The 23,250-nt window shown below is 42.8% G+C and overlaps 1 protein-coding gene across 1 annotated transcript; it reads right to left on the reverse strand.

Moving 5' to 3' along the window:
- Positions 1 to 17,001: 17,001 nt before the first annotated feature.
- CUNH4orf54 (chromosome unknown C4orf54 homolog) lies at positions 17,002 to 22,335 on the reverse strand. The gene has a single exon (XM_042782054.1). The coding sequence runs from the start codon at positions 22,333 to 22,335 to the stop codon at positions 17,002 to 17,004; it is 5,334 nt and encodes a 1,777-aa protein (XP_042637988.1).
- Between the last annotated feature and the right edge of the window lie 915 nt (positions 22,336 to 23,250).

A 23,250-nucleotide genomic window follows, 5' to 3' on the forward strand; every position in this document is an offset into this window, starting at 1 on the left:
CTAGGTCTTAAGAAATTGGCAGCATCTTCACTCTCTTTTGGGAGAGCTCTGGTGGCATAGTGCCTAAAGCATGTGACTGTTAACCAGAAGGCTGGCTGTTCAAATTCACCAGCCACTTCTCAGAAGGAACATTGGGCACTCTACTTCCTTAGAGATACCACCTTGGAAACCCAAAGAGGGGTCACTATGAGTGGAATCAACTCAATGGCAGTGAGTTTGTTTTGTGGTTTTCACTCTCTCTTAGGATATTCACTGTTAGAACTCAGCCACCACATTTTAAGGAAGCAAGGTAGCCTATGGAGAGGCCCACATGAAGAGGAACTGAGGCCCTTAGCTGTATTCCCATCCAAGAGCCAGTATCAATGTACCAGTCATGTGAGTGAGCCATCTTGGAATAGATCCTCTAGTCCCCAGTTGAGCTACTGTATGAAGTAGAGACAGTGTTCCAGAGTCCTGCCCAAATTACAGATTTATGAACCAAACCAATGATGTTTGTTGTTGTAAACCACTAAGTTTGGGGAGAAGCCTGGCAATGCAAGCAGTTTGCAATCAGCCACTAACCTAAAAGTTGACAGTTCAAACCCAGCCAGCAGGTCTGCAGAAGAAAGGCCTGAAAATTGTTTTCCATTACAGCCCAGAAAAAACATTCTGTAATACATAGGGTTACAATGAGTCAGGTACTGACTCAACAGCAGCTACTAACAACAATAAATTTTAGGATGGACTGTTACACAGCAATGCACTGCGTGGCTGGAACAATGGGCATGCTTGGTTATGAAAGCAAGATGGTCTAGACATAGTGTAGAGGGTATGAATTAGCAAGTCATCATTAGGTGATTAAATTACTCCACATAAAAATTAACAGGAAATTGGAGGATTGGAGCCATCAAGTTAGGGAGCCAAGGATGTGGAAGGTGAACTGAGGGAGAGGGCTCTAAAAATAGGAAGATTGGCTAGAGGATGGATCAGTTTAACAATCAGTGAAAATGATCTAGTGATTGAATGGGACTATCAAAGAACAGAGAACTCATTCATGGCTCTGGTTTAAGTTGTTTCCTAATGCAGCTGGCTGCCATGTTATGGACCACCTCCTAATCTCCACCCATTTATCCTACATCTTAAAATCCTGCCACACATTAGCCTTGAGTTTGGAATACTTAGGGTCTTCCAGGGTGAGTGTGCTTAATGAAGACTGGTGGGGCAATACAACACAGAGAAGAACAGCGCATGGAGGCAAAATAGAGAGTGGAGTTTGATAATTAATTCAGTGGAACAAGAGTTGGAAGCCAGTGGTAACTCAGGAAAGAATAATGCTTGGACCTTCCCTCAACTTTCTTCCTTGCTCTGCAACCTCCAATCCCTATACATGATGTGATGTACATCCTGAATGTCTCTATTTGTGGAATGTGGGTTCAAGTCTCTTTTGGGTGTATGTGAAACATTAATAAAGAGTTGTTGCTGTTAGTTGCTATGGAATCAGTTCTTGACTCACAATGACCTCATACACACAGAATAAGATGCTGCCTGGTCCTATGCCATCTTCATGATAGGGTACAGATAGAATTGTCATTATCTATAAGGATTTCCTTGGTTGATTTTTGGAAGTAAATTGCCAGGCCTTTCTTCCTAGTCTGTCTTAGTCTGAAATCTCCACTGAAACCCGTTCCGCATCATAGCAACAGGCAACTGTCCAATGATAGGAGTGGTGACTATGCAAACTGAGCTCAGGTCTCCCACAGGGAAGGCAAGAATTGTACCACTGAACTACTGATACCTCTAATAAAGAGTATTTTAGTTAAAGGAAGCATGTATGTTAGAAGCTAGAAAAAAATGGAAATGTCCAAAGTTTGCTTTTTTTAAAAAAAACTTAAAATAATGACATACAATGCTTGTTTTCTTTGCAGTTATTTTTACTGGAAAAAACAACAATAACAACATTTTTTTTTTTCAAAACAGTCAAAAAATCATTACACAAGATTGCACAATCATTTACAAATGCTAGCAACTGAAGGTAAATAGGCTAGTCTCATAGAATCCTTGTCCAAGTAGTTTTCTCCATATGCAATACACTGCAAATGCAATACTCAGAACTGTTAGTCTGGATTCAATGTCTGCTTTGGCCAAGCTCATTGCATTCTATAATTTAATCACATAAGACCTCAGGTGGATATGTTTCCACCATGATTCTATGTTGAGAGCAGTTTAAATTTTCACATTCTTTTCTTTTACCTCTGACTTTTTTCACAGTCAGGGATAAAATTCAGCATTATTCAATATCCTTCCATTTTATCACACAGTTTGCTCCTCTCTATTCTGACCTAACTTCTACAGTCTTCACATTCTCTTCAACCATCACTGTCTTTATTGTACATTATGAGTTATACGTAAACTTAGAAATCCACATCTTCAAGAGGGAAGAAAAAAAAAGACCACCTGCTAGGAAACTGATCCAAGAATGGTAATATTTTCAGACAGAGTTTTGGGAAAGACTTTTTGCCATTAACACTAGCTTGTGAAAGCAATTATGCAACTTAAAAAAAGAAAGAAAAATTAGAACTGTGGGTATGTATTTTAAATTCTGTGTCATTTTGAACTAAATAGGACTCTAATAATGTGGTACAGTTGCAACATGAAACACTGACTGTTGCTGTTGTTAGGTACTGTTGAAATTGTTGTTGTTAGGTGAGTAGCCTCCAGCCTCACAGCAACATGCAAACCACCACAGTAAGACAAACTGACAGACGAGTGGTGGCACTGAATATTAACAGCTTACACATGCTGATGTGAATATTCAGTTATATTCTGAGACCTGGACACACGATGAGTCCGATTCTCAGAATCCTTACTTGGATCTTGTAATTACCTGTATCACAGATGGACATTTATTTTTCCCCCATGACGAACAAACTCTGCAATTCTGATTAGATCCAAACCCGAGGCACCATTTTGGACATGATACTTGCTTTTTAAAATCATTTTATGCACATGTGAGGTCTACTTAGGACCTAGAAGTTAGTTAAAAATATATAAACAATCTATTGAAAATATATACCACATATATGTATATATCACCTTAGAAATTATGTAAAAGCTTAACATATTTTATGAACTTGATTTTTATAAACAGTTTCTAAAATAACAAACTTACACAAAAAATTTTTCCCCTCAACAGTACTGATAAAATACAGGGCACCTTTTTCTTTCAAGTATTTGGGTAAAATAGCATACCCTGAGAATTTTGGGGTGCAAACCTACACCTTGTAAACTGTAGAATGAAACTCCCCAAGCACCACAGAGAAAAATGTATACCATGATAATTTTCAGACACAGAGACTATTATTATATGTGTTATCCCATGCACATATACTTATTTACGATGAAATTATAGCCAATCTATTGCAGAATTAATACTGTCCTGCAGTCCAAAGTATTATTTCAGGTAGCATGCCAATTTGTAGCAAACACAGACTGTTATTTCTATGAAGTATGAAAACAATTAAAATGCATTACATCTCTTTAAGAGGCAAGAATGATAAAGTCAAATATAGTAAGAAAAGAAGAAGTTTATATCACTAGATATTTACTATTGATATAAGGATGAATTTGAAATGTATGTTAACATTTGAGGTTTATCATAATGATGTCAAAGTGCAATTTGTTTTAGCTTATTTCCTTAGTGATAAACAGAAATACAGGCAGTCTATTCACTAAATCACTATATGCACACTGGGGTCTCATTTAATCCTGAGGGCAATGTCAGTGAGTGCTTTTAAGAAGGTATATTACAAATATGTTCAGTTTTCCAGAAACAATTCAAATGGGAACATATTTCAACCTGACCATTTTATCAATAGGAAAAAAAGAAAATGGGTCAAAATTTCTACACACAATGCCCTGTGGTTGCTGTGGGAAAGTGAGCCACACATGTAAGCCTGAGAGGAAATGGTGAAAGCTATATTTCTATAATTCTGATTAGATTCACGCTCAAGGCACCATGATTTATCAATAGTTTTATGCACAAAAACATAAGGGGGAGTTCAGTAGCTAAAGAGACACGTTGGACTTAATAGTTTTATGGGTGAGAAGGCTTCATAGACTCTTGTTTTATTCCACTTATCTTTGGTTGAAGAAGGAAGGTCATAACCACTGCATTCAAATATCAGTGCAACCTCAAGAAATGACAAAACAACAAAAATGAGGATTTAGATTTACCTCACTCCCATGAAAATGTCTCCCTAACACTTGAGGTAGTAAATGGCCTAGCAGCTTTGTATGGTTTGATGAAATACAGAACCATAAAATTAACAATAGATGATGTGGCATTCCTAGAACATTACTTCTCAGCTGTATTTTTAACCACTTGGACATTCACTACATCCTTTGCTATTTCTCAGAGGCCATGGCCTCTCGGAGGTGAAAAGTTCTCCCTTTTTCCTGGTTTCTGTCTTAGGTGACCTCAGTGTGAGAATTGAAGGCTCAGATCTGCTGGTGATAAATATTGATGAACAGCTAAGGGGCCACAGAGTCTTGGTAGTTAAGAATTTTACCACACTTTCTAGGGAAAGAGGTATTTATCTTTCTGAAGAGTTGGTAAGCAGGTGACCACTAGGCTTTCCTAAAAGTCACACATTGTTTTACACCAGTCTCATTAGCTCTGGTACTATCCATTCCAAATCCTATATTAGTTTCACCAGATAAGTTCAAGTACTTGAGATATCATGGTGTTACTTGAGTATTACAGGTTTGAGATCCTTGAAATGGATTCTACTTTCTTGTTTCAATATTAAGTGACCTCCTATCCAGTTTATATGAGTAGAGGAAGCACTACTGCCATGAGAGATGTTTCCCAGTTGGGAAAAATTAAGTTAATAGGTTGAGGAACCTGGCTAAGAAGACCTCTCTAACAAAGGCACAACTCTTTCCTTCCCCAGTACAGAACAAGGGCATCTTTTCCATACATATTTCATAGACTATAATTACATTTCATAGCTCAGCAGCCTGGTGACTGAATTGTGACTGAAGCTGAGTATTCTTGCCTCAACTCTTTCCCTTGACTCAACAGTGCTTTTTCTAAAGTAAGATCCCTTTAAGAAAGACCCTGAAAGTGATATTGAGTTATTTTGTATAGTCTAACAGATACAGGAAGTATAACTACAAAGTCATAAAAGTATATAAATCTTACAAAAATCAATCTCATTGTTTTATACACATATCTTCTGTCATGAACAGCATATAATTATGTGGCTTCAAGAAGCAATTTTAAGCAGAAACCAAATACTGCTGATCATTAAAATGAAGATCTGCTTTTTTCAAAATAACAGAATGCTTTATCTTTGAACAAGTAAATAAAAAGAGATTCCTTAAAGAAAATCTAACCTTTAAGTTATTCATTTTAAAAAAGTAATTAAGAAATACGTCAGTGTAACATTTGTGGAATATATATTGGCATACTTATGACAAACTAAATATTTAGCCATTCAATTAACTCTTCACTGGGAACACTCACCAAAATAACCTTCAGAACTGGGTTACATCTGAGGCAGAATTGAATGTCAATGGAAAACTCCATTAATTGGATTCTCCATATCCCTTAAACCCTGCGCTACAAGGAGAAAGTGCTTGTAATTCTATGTTACTGCTCTGGATACGGTGGGACTAGAGTGATTCATAGCAACTGAAACACATTCACCTTCCACTCTATTGCCCCAAAGTTCATTCTTGAGACTCCAAGCAACCTGTGAAAACTAGGAGTATGCAACTATGGAGGGAATCATGGAAGGGAAAAAAAAGCCTACACTTGTAACAAAGGTTGGATTCTTAAAGGGGAATAGCTATTTTATACCTGAGAGAAAGTAGTTAATTTTAAATGCTATCTCTGATTTCTGGTATTTCAAATCATTCTATTTTAAGGTAAGAAATACTGTCTCAGCATTGTATAAGTGAGAAAATTAAAACAAAGCACGCAAGTTAAAACCACTCTTCTTCACAACCATATTTGAAATCAGGCCAAACCCAATAAAAATCATGGAGAATACAACCAACAGAATGATGAGGTTTGGCTGGTAAATAATTCAAAGTGCATTTCCAACATATTTAAAACCCAGATACATACTACAACTCTGCCTGCTAGTCCTAGTATACTTCAAGGACTAATAAGGAGATTTGTGATCCAAATTATCTATTTACTGACTTGGTTTACAATAGTCGAGCAGAACCAATCCATTCTGTTCTATGTTTTGATTGAATTACATGAACACTTAAAGGATTTTTGCCTAGTCACAAGTGCAGGAGGGAAAGAGGTGAAAAGATAGCTTACATCCTGTATTAAAGTATAAAAAGAAATAGTTTTATAAGGGGAAAAATGCAACCATTCAATTAGCTCTGTAAAAATAAAATAACACAAACTGTCCTAATATGATTGTTCAGGAAAATATTAGAAACTTACACACTTAGTTTATAAGAAGCACAAACTAAGAAGAACAAAGATAGAGTGCATTTTTCAGATGATTCTTAAAGTTGTTACAATGCAACTTTTAAAGAAGAGTAGTCCATTTTTCTGTCTTGCACCTATAAAAAAACATAGTTAAAGAAAAAATTGTTAGTTCTAAAAGCATATCTCATTTTTTAAAAAAATCAAGAAAAATGTCAAAATATATTTAATTAACTATTTGGCTACTTTCACCATTAATAAGTTCACATTTTAAATGTGCTTAGCAAATGACTTTCTGAATGTTTTGGGCATTATGTTGTCTTAAAGAAAATGCTCTTTGAAAATTGAATTAAATCCAAACTAACTATTCAAAACTGATTTGAAAGTTAAATGCTTAACCCAAAACCCATTGCCATCAAGTGGATTCCAACTCATAGTGACCTATATAGGACAGAGTAGAATGGCCTCATATGGTTTTCAAGGCTTTGATCTTTACAGAAGTAGGCTGCCACATCTTTCTCCTGTGAAGTGGTGGGGTTGGGGTGAGGGGTTTGAACTGCTGACTTTTGGTTAGCAGCTGAGCTGCTTTAACTACATTATCATCAGTGTTCCTTAGTTAAATTCTTAGCTTCATTGAAATCATTCATAGCAGGCACAAAACAATGTAATCGATCTCATCCAAAAATTAGCATGCAGAAATGATACGTAAATTAAATTAAAATATGTGGAATTTACCATGAGTTAGTAATCTAATTAAATATGGGTAAACTCTATACTGAGAAATCTTGTAAAGCAAATGATCACTATTTAAATGACTGGAATTTCACATCCTGCATTTTGTGTAAAATGAGGTATACTAGTTAGAACCCATAAGTTAGTTAAATCCAATCTAAGACATTGACATGTTCAAAAGTTTACTGAAAATTATCCCCTTTTTTCTGTTGGATTTATGTGTAAAATTCAAGTATAACTACTAGAATTTACACAAAGAGCATTTAAAAAAAATTAGAATTGATATTTGAACTTAATATTATGAAGACAGAAATAGAGAAGCTTATAGTAATAGTTGTCAGGAATTAAGAAGACTATCCTGTGAAAAATAACCTCAAAGAAATATCAAATAACAATTCTCTAACCAATTACATGTTATCGGACTCCCAAGACAAGGGATATTTTAATCCTGCCATATAGACACTCCTCGGAAGGAAGGTTGGGCAATCCTACTTCCGTAGTGATACTGCCTCGGAAACCCAAGGAGGGGTCGCTATGAGTTGGGGCCGACTCGACGGCACACAACAACAACAACAACAACATATAGACACTGACTTGTGTGAAAAGGTGTTTAAGGAAAAAGAAGTCTGTAAGAATAACTGATTTTTATAGCTCATGAATATGTACTTCATGTTTATTTATTTTATTCTTTTATAATTTATATTGAGGAATAATCTTCTTCAAGATGAAATGGATATTTATTGGGAACTTACTCCTTGCTCTGTATGGGATTAATTAGGCTTTGTAGAAGCTCTGGTGGCATAGTGCCTAAGGCATTTGACTGCTAACCAGAAGGCTGATGGTTCAAACCCACCAGCTACGCCTCGGAGGGAAGACTGGGCAATCTACTTTCATAGAGATACCACCTCAGAAAAACAAGGAGGGGTCACTATGAGTTGAATCAACTTCACAGCAGTGAGTTCGGTTTTTTTGGTTTGGGTTTTGCATTTAAGTACTGCAGATCGAAGCCCTCAACACGATAAACATTAGTTTAATTATTATATATAATTTTTTACATTAGTACACATGTTGTTGTTGTTGTTATGTGCCATCGAGTCGGCCCCGACTCATAGCGACCCCTCCTTGGGTTTTCGAGGCAGTATCACTACGGAAGTAGGATTGCCCAACCTTCCTTCCGAGGAGTGGCTGGTGGGTTTGAACCACCAGCCTTCTGGTTAGCAGTCAAGTGATTTAGCCACTATGCTACCAGAGCTCCTTTAGTACACATAGAGGTAAAGAAATATGGTAATTATAGGAGAGGCGAAGAATATAGGAGACTAAGAAGAAGAACTCCAATATGATGCAAGAATCTGACAATGACTGAGTCTAAGTCCTATCCCAAGACAAAGTTTGCAAAGACTCCCTGAGTAGAATAAGAAGACACAGAGTCAAGACAGAGAGAGAGTAACAGTGGGGATGAGAGTGACAAAAAAAGAGAAAGACAGACAGATAGAGAGGTAGAAGCATTCTAAGAAATGGAGAATCTGTTTGGGCAATCCTGTTTATACAATCTGATTAAATTATTTCTTTAGATGTTGATAATCAAGATAGTGCCTCTTTCACAGTGATCTTCAGATATTGCTTTTGCTTGCACTTAACGTCAGAGGAATTTTGTTTGAAATCTTGAAAGTAATAATGTTGCTCCATTTCCTATTGAGGATAAAATACTAAAAATTGCATACATGACCTGTCAGAGGCCCCAAAAGCATTGGTTTTGGTGTAATAGCTCATGAAGAACTCACTAAAGATGAGAAAGTTGATTGCATCAAGTGGGAGTTTGGCCTGGATGACTTCCCATGATTATAGGACCAAAACACATGACAGAATTCAGCAGGGATGCTAGGTCAGATTTTCCCTTGCTCTACACAGGCCTGTACCCAGACAAAGAGGAAAATCACCACACGTAGCTGGCAAGCTATGCTCAGGGTTGTGTAACATTCTGGAAGGCCTTGGGGGATACTAGAATACTCTGGCCCACAGCCCATTGGACTGCCCTTAGAGATCAGCCAGCTAAAAGGGGACAGCAGAGCTGTGGGCATTACCTCCAGTTTGGGGACATACAGAGAAGCCTTGTGTGTAGGCTCCTTGATGAAGTTCTGCAAGGATAAAAGCTGATTTTCTGCTCTGATGAGGGCCTCTGAGAAGATGAGTGAGTTCTGAGGCATTTATGAGATTCTAGTCTCCAAGGTAGGGTTAGTCCCTGGATGGGGCAAATGATCAACACGTTTGGATGCTAATCAAAAGGCTGGAGATTTGAGTCTACCTGAGGTACCTTGAAAGAAAATCCTGGTGATCTTCTGAAAAGCCAGCCATTGAAAATGCTATGGAGTATAGTTCTATTTTTACTCATATGGGGTCGTCATGAGTTGGAATTGATTCAACTCCATGGCCATCAGTACTAGTGGTCTCCAAGGGAGATTGGGCACTTACTACATACCATGTTCTGTGCTATGCATTTTGTAATGGTTTTACAATTCAGTCTTCACGACAACATTCCAGCAAGCTAGCCCCATTTTACAGTTGAGGAAACTGAGGCTCAGGGAGGGCAAGTAATTTGCCTAGAGTACTAACAGTATTACAATTTGAGTCTGGGTCTGCCAGACTTCAAGAGACATGTACTTGCACTTTACTCAAAGCCACACAGTTCCCCATCACCTAAAATGCATCAACATTTGTCAAATAGGGATAAAGAAAAACGTACCAAGTTTGTGTAAGAATCAGATGGCATGATGTTAATTAAGTCTTGGCATGTAATAAATGATGAATGCACATGAGTTACTACTTTTCATTTTTAAGTTACATTTGGAATGAGTAGGGGAAAAAAAATATAAAGGCAATGAGACTGTGGAGAAAGGCACACAATAGTAAGCTAGAGGAGAGCTACCAGCCAGGAAAGGGAAAGGAAGGAAAGAAAATAAAAACAAATATTAAGATGGTAATAAACTAAAACAGCTGTATTAAATATGGTGTCCCTAGGAGCACAGTGGTTAAGCACTCAGTTGCTAACTGAAAGGTTGGTGGTTCAAGTTCACCCAGAGGCACCTTGGAAGAAAGGTAAGGTAATCCACTTCCAAACCCTCTACTCAGACACATTTAGGGTTGCTATGAGTCAGAGTCAACTTGACAGCAACTGGTTAGGTTTCTTTGTTTGGTATACTATATATTACTGTCTATAGGAGCTCTGATGGCATAGTACCTAAGGCATTTGCCTGCTAACCAAAAGTCTGGAGGTTCAAACCCACCAGCTACTCCTGGGAAGGAAGGTTGGGCAATCTACTTCCATAGAGATACTGCCTCAAAAACCCAAGGAGGGATCACTATGAGTCTGACTCGATGGCAGTGAGTTTGTTTGTTTTTTTGTTTTGGAGGAAGAAACCACAACCAAATAAGGAAAAGAAAAAAAGGAATAAAATCATTGCTTTAGGGATGTACTTATGGAATTAATTGAAAATGAAATGTCAGACCCTGCAGCCTAGTTACCCCACCTCTGCCAGTCAAGGCCGAGGGGGTGAAGCGGGGGTGGGGGGCTGGGGGGGGGGCAGTTAGATCCTGTCTGTCTACTGACTTGCCAGAGTTACATAAAGCTGCAAAGAACATGTAGGTAAGGAAGGCTGTGGGGCTTAGCCCAGTCCTGCCTTTTAAGCTTTTGGGTCTGTGATAAAAATAAACTGAAAAAATAAAGGGAGGAGAAGGGAAGAACTAAAGTGGGCACTACACTAAATAACTTGAAGTGAGTGGGAAAGGAGAAAACACAACAAGGAACTAACCAAACCAGTTGCCTTGGAGGTAATTCTGAGTCCAGGCATTCTCACTTGTGTCAGAGTAGAACTGTGTTCCTTCCAGGTTTTAATGGCTGCTCTTTTAGAACTAGAGCCAGGATTTTCTTCTGAGATGCCTTAGGTATTCTCCAACCTCTCACCTTTCTATTAGCAACTGAGTACATTAACTGACCATTTGTACCACCCAGGGACTCCACAATAAGAAAGAAAGAAACAAAACAAAACAAAACAAAACAACAACAACAAAAAACTCAATGCCATCAAGTCGATTCCGACCCATAGCGACCCTCATAGAGTTTACAAGGCTGTAAATCTTTATGGAAGTAGATTACCCCATCTTCCTTCCACAGAGCAGATGGTGGGTTTGAACTGCCAATCTTCTCATTAGCAGTCATATCCCTTGGACACTGTACCAACACTCTAGAAGGCACTAAAATTGCAAAGCAAGCAAACAAATAGCACCCTTCTCGCCTCCCTGCAAAAGAGAGAGAGAGAGAGAGAGAGAATGAATTCTCAAATATGACAAGGTAAAAGAGGGGCAAGTGGACCAGTGGAGACATATTGAGAAGTAGAACCTGCAAAGAAAGGTAGCCTTAGGGAGAAAAACGAAAGAGGAAATAGAAAGCAGTAAGAAAAAAGCAAACTGAAAGAAGACCCTGGTGTGGGACAATTCAGATTTTGAGTTCCAACTCTGCCCCAAAGTGACACTATGGTGTAAGAATGGTCACTTAGCCTCTCTGAGCACCAATTTCCTCCATTTCAACACAGGATACTGAGTTTGATGATCTTACAGTCACTCTAGAGTCCCCAGAGAACATGCTTTCATTCTATGACAAAAACATCTCTCCCTGAATCCAGCCTCCTTTTTCTTTCTTTTTGAGTTGATGATGTGTGGGGCCCTGTTGAGGTTGTACAAATAACTATGAGGATGTGAGAAGAAAAGAAAGAGTAGGGATGTAGGAGCAACATGAAGCACACTTAGAAAGGAGAGAACCAAATGGATAAGGTCAAAGGGAGGAGACATTCAAACAGAACAAAATAATGGCAGTTCTCTTATTAGGCTAGTACCAACTATGTAGCAAGTACTATGTCACTTAAAGGTTATTACTATCTTAATGGTTACATATTTATTTTTTTTTCTTTGTAGACTTACAAATGAAATTTAGTATCTAGTCTCAAGTAGAGTTTTAAGACAAAAATAATGACATCTAAGTAGGAAGGAGAAAGCAAAAGAATAATTGTAACTGTTAGTGAAGAAAAAGTATAGCCACATGCTTGGAATGACCGAAAACCAAAACAAAAGTAATCTCATTAAAAAGCCACCAATAGTCAGGAATAAGAAGAGGAAATGGAATGTGTAGATAATTGCTTCCATGAACAACTGCATCCTTTGCCATGAGACCAGAAGAACTGGGTGATACCCTGTTACCATTATTGAATATTTTAATGAACGTTTCTATGGAAGAATCCTGATCAAAATGGGGGAGAGATTCAAAACAGAATTTCAAGTTTTCACAGAATATTGATTTTCTGTAACCATGGAATCTGAAAGAGCCCTTGACACTATTTCCCTAAGAAAATTTAAACTTTAAACCATAAATAATCCTTGAAGTCTTCTTAAAACCAAACAATAATTTAGCTTAACTAGTAAAGAATATCTGCCTTCAGCATTGTGCTCTTCTAAGATGTATCTATCTATGCCAAGGAGCTCTGGTGGCATAGCGCCTAAGGCATTTGACTGCTAACCAGAAGGTTTGGGGTTCAAACCCATTAGCCACTCTGTGGAAAGAAGACTGGGCAATCTACTGTAAAGATTTACAGCCTTGAAAACCCAAAGGGAGCCACTATGAGTTGGAATTGACTCGATGGCAGTGAGTTTGGTTTGGTTTGGTTTGGTTTGATTTATCTATATGGTATCAAAAGCCCAAAAGCACTCAAAAGATTAGATAGGAAACTTAGGGGACAGTGAGTTTTTGTTAGTAGGGGAGGAACAGCTTGGAAAATTAGGGTGAGAATAGTGGTACAATTTGAAGAATGTAATCAATGTCACTAAGTTGTACATGTAGAAATTGTTGAATGGATGGATGTATTTCTACAGTGCATATTCTCAATAACAACAACAAAACTAAAATAAATTATTTTTTAAAAAGGCATCAATAATCCTGTAGAGAAGGGACTCTCAGAACAACAACAAAAAGCATACAAACAAAAGAGGCTTAACAAATTAAATCAGGGAGGGATCTCTGGCAACTGACATGCCTACACACTGGCTTGTATATGGGTTACTGCTGTGGCTGTCTGGTAAAGATGTCACTGGATGCCTGACTATGAACAGCCTCTTGATTTATCGAGATATGCCATATCATTATTAAATAATAATAAAAGAATACTAGTAATTATCTTTGTAGATAGTTTGTGAAATGGCAAATTGTGGGAGGTACTGGAATATTGAACACAGGAAGAGAGAAGCTGGAAAGAGTCACCTATAAATGCAAAAAACAAATGAAAATTCATAAGTGAATAATCAGAAAAAGATGACCAACTTTCACTCAAATCACAACAAAAATTAAAAAAAAAAAGAAAGAACAAAGAAGGAGATGATCAAAACCAAACCAAACCCACTGCTATCAAGTTGATTCTGACTCACAGTGACCCTGTGGAGCAGGGTAAAACTTTATGGAAGCAGATGCTTCATTTTTCTCCTGCAGAGCACCTGGTGGGTTTGAACCACCTACCTTTTGGTTAGCAGCCCAATGGTTTAACTGCTATGTCACCACAAACCAAATAAAACCAAACTCACTGCCGTCAAGTCGGATCCGACTCAGCAACCCCTCCTTGGATTGTGAGGTGGTATCACTATGTAAGTAGATTGCCCCATCCTCCTTCTGAGGAGTGGCTGGTGTATTTGAACCACCAACCTTCTGGATAGCAGTCAAATGCCTTAGGCACTATGCCACCAAAGCTTCTTATGTAACCACAGCACATCTCCTTGAAAGAGATGACAGTAGCTGTTTGTACTCAAAGATATATGGAGAGGGTGGTGAGCAAAGCTCCTTATGTGCTGAAAATAGATTAAAGGTTATGACAGGACTTGAATGCTAGTTTTGCAGTTTTCTGTTTCTCCTACTGAAATGCAGATAGACTACTGGCTTGTAGAGGCAGACTGGGTCAGATATGGGTCCATTGCTTCACTGCAGGGTACATAGTGTCTGGTACAATGTAGGCATGCAATTCATATTTGTTGAAAGAATGAGTTCAAATTTAGTTCAAACATAAGTTTTGTGACTGTTCAGAGAGACAAATGGAACTATTGATAGTTAATAGTCAAATGGCATCAGGGAGTAGATCTCAGGTCTCTGGCAGCCAGTTTAGAGTACATTCTGCCTCCTCAGTCATGCTCTCTTTGCTCCATGCATCCTACATAAAGAGCAGCCCACAGAGACATGGTGTGGGTCCTCAGGAAAGCTATTTCTTTCTAAGTCCCAGGTTTCTCCTCCCATATGTTGTGGTTAGACCAAATCATTTGTATGACTTCTCAGTTGAAGGGTCTCATAAAACCCTACCCCATCTCATGGGAAATCTGTGGGATAAGTCTAGTTTCCAAAGGAACTATCAAACTGAAAACATCTCCCAAGACTTTTCAGTTGACTGTGCTTACAAACATCAATTGATTAATGAGGGTGTACAGTTCTAATTTTTCAATATAATGGAACAGCACTGAATAAAGTTTTCCACACATGGAAAAGAACAACACATGACCTTTTTTTTTTTCTTTTATGAACATTGGACTGTCTTGGAAAAGTGGCATGGAACTTGCAGGAAAGTGAGTTTTAAGGGATTTTCATTAGTTGTCTGAGTTTTGATAGCTAGATTTTTGCCTATATGCAAATAGACAGTCTTTAGTTTCAGACTAGCCTTCTTGAAATTAAGAAACCAGCTTTTCCCTTTCCTTCTGTATTGAGTTGTTTACTAAAATAAAGGTCATGCCTTTAAAAAGGGAAAATTATTTTAAAAACACTCGTCAAATATTGAATGCTAAAAACTCTGATCTATGTTTGTGTCTGGTGGAAACAACTCCAAGCCTAATCTCTCCAGGCACAGCAGGCAGGAGAAAGGCCAAAGGCAACTGCTAGGAGGACACTAAGCGAGTCAGTGCCCAGTTTCCCCCTTCCTCCCCTCACCTTGCTTCTGCACCTCTACAACTTAGACAAAGGCCCCACAGGATTAGCTGGTCCCACAGAGCTAGGTAAGCATACCACTTGTCAAAAAATTAAAACTCTTTTGCTTATAGGCTGCTCTTTTTCCTCTGAAATTTTAACTCTCTATTCCACCCTCCTCTACATACATCTTGAATTTTTTTATACTTTTCTACCCGAAACGAAAGACATATTCTTTATCTTCATGCTCTTTCTCTCTCTCTTTCTATCATCATCATCATCATCATCATCACCATCATCATCATCACTAACACTACCCCCCCATCATGATCATCATCGCACTGCCTCTTGCACTGTGGAGAGGAAGAATTCAAATAATCTCTTTCTAGACTGCAAGTAAAATGAAGTTTATATTTTACCTGAATTCTTAGAGAAGGATTTTTGAACAGTGGTCTAATGTTGTCTTGCAGTCTAACAAATGTAATACAAAATAACAACCTCTTACATTTGAGTTTGTCACCCCAAGATTATATAGCTGGTGACAAGAAGAAGCTATGACTCTAATTCAATTATCCTAATTCCTAATTTAAAACTGTGCTACACAAGGAAACAAAGTTCCTTTATTCCTTTTCAAGGAATTCAGAGAGGAGAGAAAAGGCTTTTTCTTTCATATAGAGTTTCCTCTCCTCTTGGTCTCCTTTCTTGGTTCAGTATTATTTTATAAGGAGAAGAAAAAGTCCCAAAAGTATTTGTGATACTTTCCTAATCTGAGGAGAACAGGAGTCTGAGGGGCAGATTTGTCCTCACAGTGCTGACACCTTTTGTGTTTGTATCTGACAGTGCCTTCCCCCACCCCTGTTTTACACAGTTGATCTCATGTGTCCTGGTTCTGACAAGCCAAACTCAATTTTCCTATCAAGTTCCCTGGACTATATAATATTTATAGCAGGGGTTTCTGTCTGTGAATGCAAATTAACCCAATAATCTATTTTATCTGGTTTCCTGTAGAGGGGGGGCAAGAGTAGAAAGTGATTCTTTCTAAAGGGAAGAGAGAAAATATGAAAATGATTTCTGAGTAGGGATTAGCACCAGACAAGAATGGATTCATTATGAACAGATTGGGTCAGACATAGCCATCTCTTCTAAGGAGCAGTTGCAGTCCAGGTATCTACCCTTGGAATAGAGGTCAGGGTTTGTGTGTGTGTGTGTGTGTGTGTGAGAGAGAGAGAGAGATACATTAAAGAACCTGGACTCACCCTAATGAAGTGTTTTGATCATCTGAAAACTGAGAAACAAGATATGCAGTCCCTTTCTACAAGACATTTCAAGAGGAAGGCAAGGTGGGAGAGAGACGCATTTCTGCTGATTTTAGAAAACCTCCTTAGCAAGAAAATGTCAGTGTTTGACTTCCCTTACTTGTGAGGAGCAAACAAAATCACCATGTTTCCAGTGATTTCCTAGGATGTCCAATGCCTCTGTCACTGGTCCTGGCAGGAACAAGGAGCGTGGCTCCATTAGACTCATTCTGGGTTTTCATTTCTTTCCCTGCCAATGGATTACCAAAGGTGAAACAGCTGATGGATAAATACCCTGATGGGAAAAATCCTCAATTTGCCAAGGTCAAAGGGGAAAGACTGGTTGTAGAGACTGAGAAGTAGAGAGAGAAGGAAATTTGTCAAGAAAACCAGCTCTCTAACCATTGTTCTATACTTCCAAAATGCCCATTTCTAGTCACCAGCCACCCTTGCTGTGAATTCCCCAGTTCAAACACAAAGAAATAGGTTTGATCTTAATCCCTTAAATCTTATAAAAATAAAATTTACTCACCAGCAACTGCTCTATTTTGCTTTCTGGTGATTGGGCATCATCTATGTTCCACCACAAAACTCATGGTAGTGCCATCAAAGGAAGGGGGGGCAATGATCCGTGGCCCCAGTGGCTGTGAAGTGATGCTGATGACAGGCTTGCCATGCAGCTGGGTGAAGCCCTTGGCCCCCACAAGCTGAGCTGTGGCTGCTGGGGCTGAGGAGGCAGAGGAGGCAGGAGACTGACCAGATGCCATGAAGTATGGGGCCTCAGTGAATGTTGGAGCTGCCTCTTTGCTGGGGGGCTCTGCCACAATGGAAGAGAGCTCACTGCCCCCTGGAGTGTGAGCAATTGGTGTGGGTTGCAGCGCATTGGTAGGCAGCACTGTGGGCAGAAATCCAGGGTAGATCATGTAGGTGGGCCCATAGGCTCCAGGACTCAGAGCCAAGGAAGGCATGGGGAGGGTCATGGGAGCCATGGCCTGCTGCTGGGAGCTCATGGGCACATCCACATACTGCCCCGTCTCAGGGTCAAACAGTCTTCGAGTCATGGGCTGCACCGGTGTGTCCACAAGATAGTATTGACCAGTTGTTACATCCAGGAGCATCTTGCGCTGGGTCTGCTGAGGCTGTGGCTGCTGGAAGGGGTCTGTGGGGACCGGAGCTGGGCCTGCAGGTGCCGGGGCAGGCATGCTGGGTGGGGAGAAGCAGAGGATCTGGGGCTGGGCACCCTGCAGGGTGAAGGGCAGTGGCTGCTGGTGGTAGATGGCAGTAGGGGGATGTTCGGGGCTCTGTGGCCCTGTCGGGGCAGCTATTGTCTCCTGGGGATTGTCAGGTTTGCTACGCCAAGCTGGCCGGCTGGTTCCACTGACCTGGGAGCCTTTGGAGCTACTAGGGACCTGACTGCGGGCACTCAGTGGGGGTAAGCTGCAGAGTGTGGCAGCTGAGGAAGCTGAGAGCCCCTCCCTAACAGCCACGGCTGCAGAGCTTCCCTTAAGAGGGAGGGTCATGTAATTCTCACAGTCACTATTGCCTTTCTCCAAATTGCTGCCACTTTTCCTGTGGGCTGCCTCATCAGGAAGTGCCCTGGTGGCTGGAGAGATCTTGAGGGACCTGAGTCCCTGTGACTTGATGCCCTTTGCTGCAGAAGGACTCTCTGGAGAGGGTCCTTGTGGGAACTTGCCAGCGACACCCCCAGTTTTCTGGGGACTACTGGCACTTACTGTGAACACATTCCGGCTACTGGGGAGTGGTGGGAGAGGCTGCAAGGGTGGGGTTCTCTCCACATCCTTGTGGACTGGGGGAATATAGAGGGAGCGTGGCCTCTCCCTGGCCAGGTTCTCGAAGGCAGCTGCCCGGGCAGATACACTCTCTGCATTTGGGTTGGAGTTTCTCCGCTGCAGACGCTCTATGGGGGCTGCACGCAGGACCACACCACTTTTGCTTCCTGTGCCCCGCTCTTCCACCTCCCCCAGCCGTTTGGCCAGTTTGTCAGTGTCTCCTTCAGCACTCCCTGTCCCTTCCCTCTCCTCACTGGCAATGAGTGACAGGACATGGCTATCAGTCATCAAGGGCAAGGGGTCGCTTTTGCGCTTCCACTCATTTCTGTTGAAACTGTACAGCTCTTCCATGGACCTCACAGCTGCGGTCAGCTTCTCCAGAGCATTCCGGGCTGGCCTTGGGGATTTCCCTTCCTCCTTGACCTCCTCATCCTTGGGCTTCTCTGGAGTCTTCTGGGCAGAAGACTTAGAGACAATCTTGAGCACAGGCAGGTAGGAGCCCTGCTCTGACTTGTTGGGTGCAATGGTGGCCACAGGCAGCCTACCAGATGCCCTGTGAACCAAGACCGTTCCTTCTGGGGAAGAGGAATTCAAGCCTCTGCTGTTGCCACCTTTGCCCATGCTCTCCCTTTGCTCTCGGTCCATGCTGTCTTCCCTCTGGTTCACCACGGCCTGGCATGTAATCATCATTGGGGACAGTGATTTGGATCCGCCAGCTGTAGCAGCCAGCTGTCTGGGTTTGGGTCCAGTCAGCCCCTGCTCGGGGGTAACACTTCCCTTGTCACTGCTGTCCCCTGACCCTTTGATTAGTTTCCTGACATCTCTCACCTGGTGGAGGGGGCCTTGAGCCTTGGACTTGTCTCTGACATCTCTCACTTGGAACTGGGGCACTTTTTCTAGGTTGTCTCCACGGAAGAGTTTCTGCTGCACCCTGTTGTTGTCCTCAATGGTCTTAAAGAGGTTGGAGGCGCTGCTGCTGGCCAGCTTGGGTGTGAGCAGCTTGGCAATGTTGAAGTCCAAGCTGGGCTGCTGCACACTCCCCAGTCGAATCTTGATTTCAGGAGCCTTGGGTCTGACCACTGCGGTGGAGGTGGCCTGGGCAGCAGGGTACTTGGTGGCCTGCTTGCCCGGCTGCTTGTCCCTGGGTATCTGCTGGATGTTGGGGACAAAGAGACGAGACATGATGGTGGATTTGCTGGCAGAGATCTCCCCAAGGTCAGCCCTCCAGTCACCCCCTTTGGGCAGCTTCAGCTTCCCAATGGGGGCTTTCTCTTCTCGCTTCTCCGCTTCCTTCTCCTTCCATGATCGGAATGCACTGTTCTGACTTCGCAGGAAGATGCCTTTGACAGTCTCCGAGGCACTCTTTTTAATTTCACACACTTCTTCTGTGTATCCCTCTGCAAAATTCCGGCCACAGCCTGCATTGCCTTCCCGGGGAGCACTGGCTTTGAAAATGGGAGATTTGGCCTCCACCACAGACCCTTCCCCACCAGCATCAGACATGCTGACCACTGTGTAGTCAGAGCCGGCCTCTGAGTGGCGAGAACTCTGCCTCTGCAGGCCCCTTTCCCGTGGCTTCTCAGGAGGGCCCTCTGACTCCTTGGAGCTGCTGGGGAGGTTCTGGTGGGATGTGTCACTGACTTCTCCCCTCTCCATTTTGAACTCGTGTTCCCGCTGCATCTTCTTGGAGATGACATTTTTGAGTAGGCTGGAAGCAAACTTGGACTTCTTGTGGGGACCCTCTGTCCGGGAGACAGGCTTGCTGCTTTCAGAGGTCTCGGAGCCATCATCTGTGTATACTGACCCAGGGCCCTTGCTGGGGCCTTTGGTGGCTTTGCAGTTCCCGGAGGCTGAGCTGGCTTTGCTCTCACTGCATAAATTCAGGGGCTCAAGAAGGGTGACCACACGGGAGCCAGTCTGGACCTGCTTCTGGAAACACAGAGGTGTCTCCACATGTTTGATTTCTCCTTCAACTTTGCTGACCACAAACTCCAAGGCCTTGGTCTGGGACTTCTTGGACTGGATGTAGAGCTGGTCTGAAGTGGTCCTGGCCCCACTGCCCTTCCTCAGACCTGCAGCCACAGAGGCTGCACTGTTCCTGAGCAGGCTCTGTTCCACCCTGGCTCCAACACCCCCACATTTTAAGTCCAGAAAAGTCGACCAGCGCCCAAAGCCAACTTCAGAGAGCGTGGTGGAAGATTCTCTGGAGCTGATGTTTAGAGCCTCAAAGTAGGGGTAAGCAAGGCTCCGGAAGGCCCGGGAGGTCAGGTTACGCACCTCCTTGTCCGCATCGTCCAGCTCACTCACGGCACTGGAGGCTCCACTGGAGTAGTCCACCAACTCCTTCGCTCGGATGGCCCCACACCTAGTTTGCAGGCGAGCAGGGACAGCAATGAATTTCTTTGCATGTTCCTGAGCCACGGCTGCCGCCGGGTCTTGCTTCAGTGAACTTAACTTGTGTTCAGCAGCTGTAGAGACGCGGAGGCTCATGTCGCCTTCATGCTTGGCAGCGTAAATAATGTTTTGCTTTGCACGCACGTTGCTAGGCTCATTTATAGCCCGGGAAGTCGGTTTGATTGATAGGAGGATCTGGCTTGCTGTACTCCCACAGCTGCTCTCAGCGGCTGCTGCCCCTGAAGCTGCCTCCGGGGGCTCCGGCAAGGGCTCATGCGGGGTGGCAATGCCAGACCCAGTGGGTGGGGGTGTGGGGTCACTGTCCGAGGGACCGCTGCCCACTTCCGTGCTGCTCGTGTCCCGACCGCTGCTGTCTGCCCTGGGGCGGGCCTGATCACTGCTGGTGGGGCTGGGCGTCCGGGTGGCATTGGTGCTGGGAGTGGTGCTGAGGTAGCAGCTGTTGTCATCGTCCTCTTCAGTGGTGGTGGTGACATCGCCTGGGGTCTCATCACTGCCACCAAAGGAAGCATAGTCCACGAACGAGTAGATCACGTTGTTGTCCTCGAAATCCCAACGGGAGGCCAGCCCCACGTCAAAATCCATGTCTTGCTCCACCTCACTCAGCTGGATTTCGTGGGTGGTGATGTAGTGGGCCTCTTCAGTTTTGGGGGGCTGCCTGCTGCCCTGGGACTTGGCAATGATGTTCCTGCATTCTGTTCCGGCTCCTGCTCCCCCTCCCCCTCCTGCTTTTTTCCCTCCTTCTCCTCCCCTGTGCTGGCGGATCACTTCGCTCTCACCACTGTCACTCTCAAAGCCTAAGGACGAAGAGGAGGTGGCCAGAGCCCCTGTGGATGTCACGCTATCATCCCTTTTCGAAAGGCCATCCTCTTCTGTTTTGTCCACCGGAGAGGAGCAGGATGAGGAAGAGAAGTTGTGGGTGTCATCAGTGCGGGAGAGTTCAGCTGGAGCAAAATTCTTCTGGGGGTTTGGAGCCTTGGAGTCTCCGGGTTCACCCTGGGCTCCTCTGCCTTTCTCCTTGGGGCTCCTAGGGGCCCTCTGATTCCCTGGGCGGTCCTCCAGGGTAAGTTTCATGATCCCAGGACTCTGTCTCTGCACTCCAGCGGAAGCACACATCTCCACATATTTCGATTCTTGTTGAGAAGAAGCTGAAGCCTTGGGAAGTGGCCGCAGCTGCTGCTTTAGCTCTGGGTTGTCTTGTGCTCTACTCACCCTGTCCCCCGCCTCCGTCAGTCTGACCTGCGACATCAGCTCAGGAGTGGCGGCTTCCATTCTGAGCCCCTGCCCAGGTTTCAGTGACAGGAAGAGGCAATGGTGAGCGCCGGGGCTGTCCCGGATCCCTCTCTGACCCTGGAGGGGCCACAGAGTTGCCCGAAGCAGGGTTCCACGTGCCTGGACTGGCCTCAAGGCTGTGGGCACCACGGCCGCTGCTGCTACCACCTCCAAGTTCTTCAGCCCCTGTGGCGGGCCCGGGACAAGCCTGAGAGAGATGGGAAGGCTCCTGGGTGAGGGGGCAGAGGTGGGCTGTAGCTGGGGGGCTGCTGCTCCGGCCGAGACTGCAGGCAGCGTTCCGTAGACAATCTGTCTTGTCCAGTTGTTTGCCTGGCACTGTCTGCAGCTAGGAGTCTGAATGCCATCGGCCACGGAAGGAGCAGCATCTGCAGGTCGATCTCGGGACTCCCAGAAATGAAGGGAAAGCATATGCTGTTTCTTGTGCAGCCTTGTTCCTTTCCTGGTGGGGCGAGAGAGGGTCACGTCATTCCAGAAATATTTTTAGAGTCCATTCCCTAGTCATACCGAAACCACATTTGAGGGTAGAGAGAGGAGACTCTAAAGAGATGAAAAAAGAAGGTTGGGGGTGGAGGAGGCATGTGGGTTTTTGTTCAAACCAACCACATGTTCTATGTAATCTACAGTAGAGACTCCCTGCTATCTTGTGCTCCCATTTCTCTGACTAAATAAGTCTTTTCAATGTTCTTAATTAACATTCAAGTTCTGCATTGCATCTCATCAAGGACACTCTGGAAATATTTCAAAATTTCCCTTGTATGGGTAGTAAGTAGCTTTATGTTCATTTAGAAATCTATACATTACCTCTCTCCATGGCAAGCCAAATCTGACGAGTTCTGGCAATAAAAGCCTCACAGGAATAAAACAGTCCATCCCAACTTCCCCAGAAATGACACTCTATGAAAAATAACCTCTGCTCAAAATAGGAAGATTCCCTGCTAGAATCCTAACTGTGATGACGCAAAGTATAAAGGGTAGTTTTCAAAGAGTGACAATAAACACTTCAAATAAACTTTTCATTATAGTCACTAAAAAGGAGCACATTTTGGACCAAAATTGACACTACTTCCAATCCCTACGATAGCCACAATAAATCTCAAATAAAAGTTTGCTATACTTGTAAAACCATGGCAATAACCCTCAATTAAATATAGCCTCAGCTGCAGCCCCAAGGTTCATTTTCCCTGGCTGAATTCCAGCCCTGCAGGGCACGAAGTCAAAGGCACTAAACAACAACGAATGCACTTACCCTTCATGAGTACAGTGCGGCTTGGAGGGAGGTTCAGAGAGGAAATGTGACCCGCTGGCATGCCCCATGGAAACGAA

Source organism: Orycteropus afer, unplaced genomic scaffold (assembly GCF_000298275.1).
Source record: "Orycteropus afer afer isolate SDZICR_OR568_19922 unplaced genomic scaffold, OryAfe1.0 scaffold00229, whole genome shotgun sequence".
In the NCBI taxonomy this organism is placed as follows: domain Eukaryota; kingdom Metazoa; phylum Chordata; class Mammalia; order Tubulidentata; family Orycteropodidae; genus Orycteropus; species Orycteropus afer.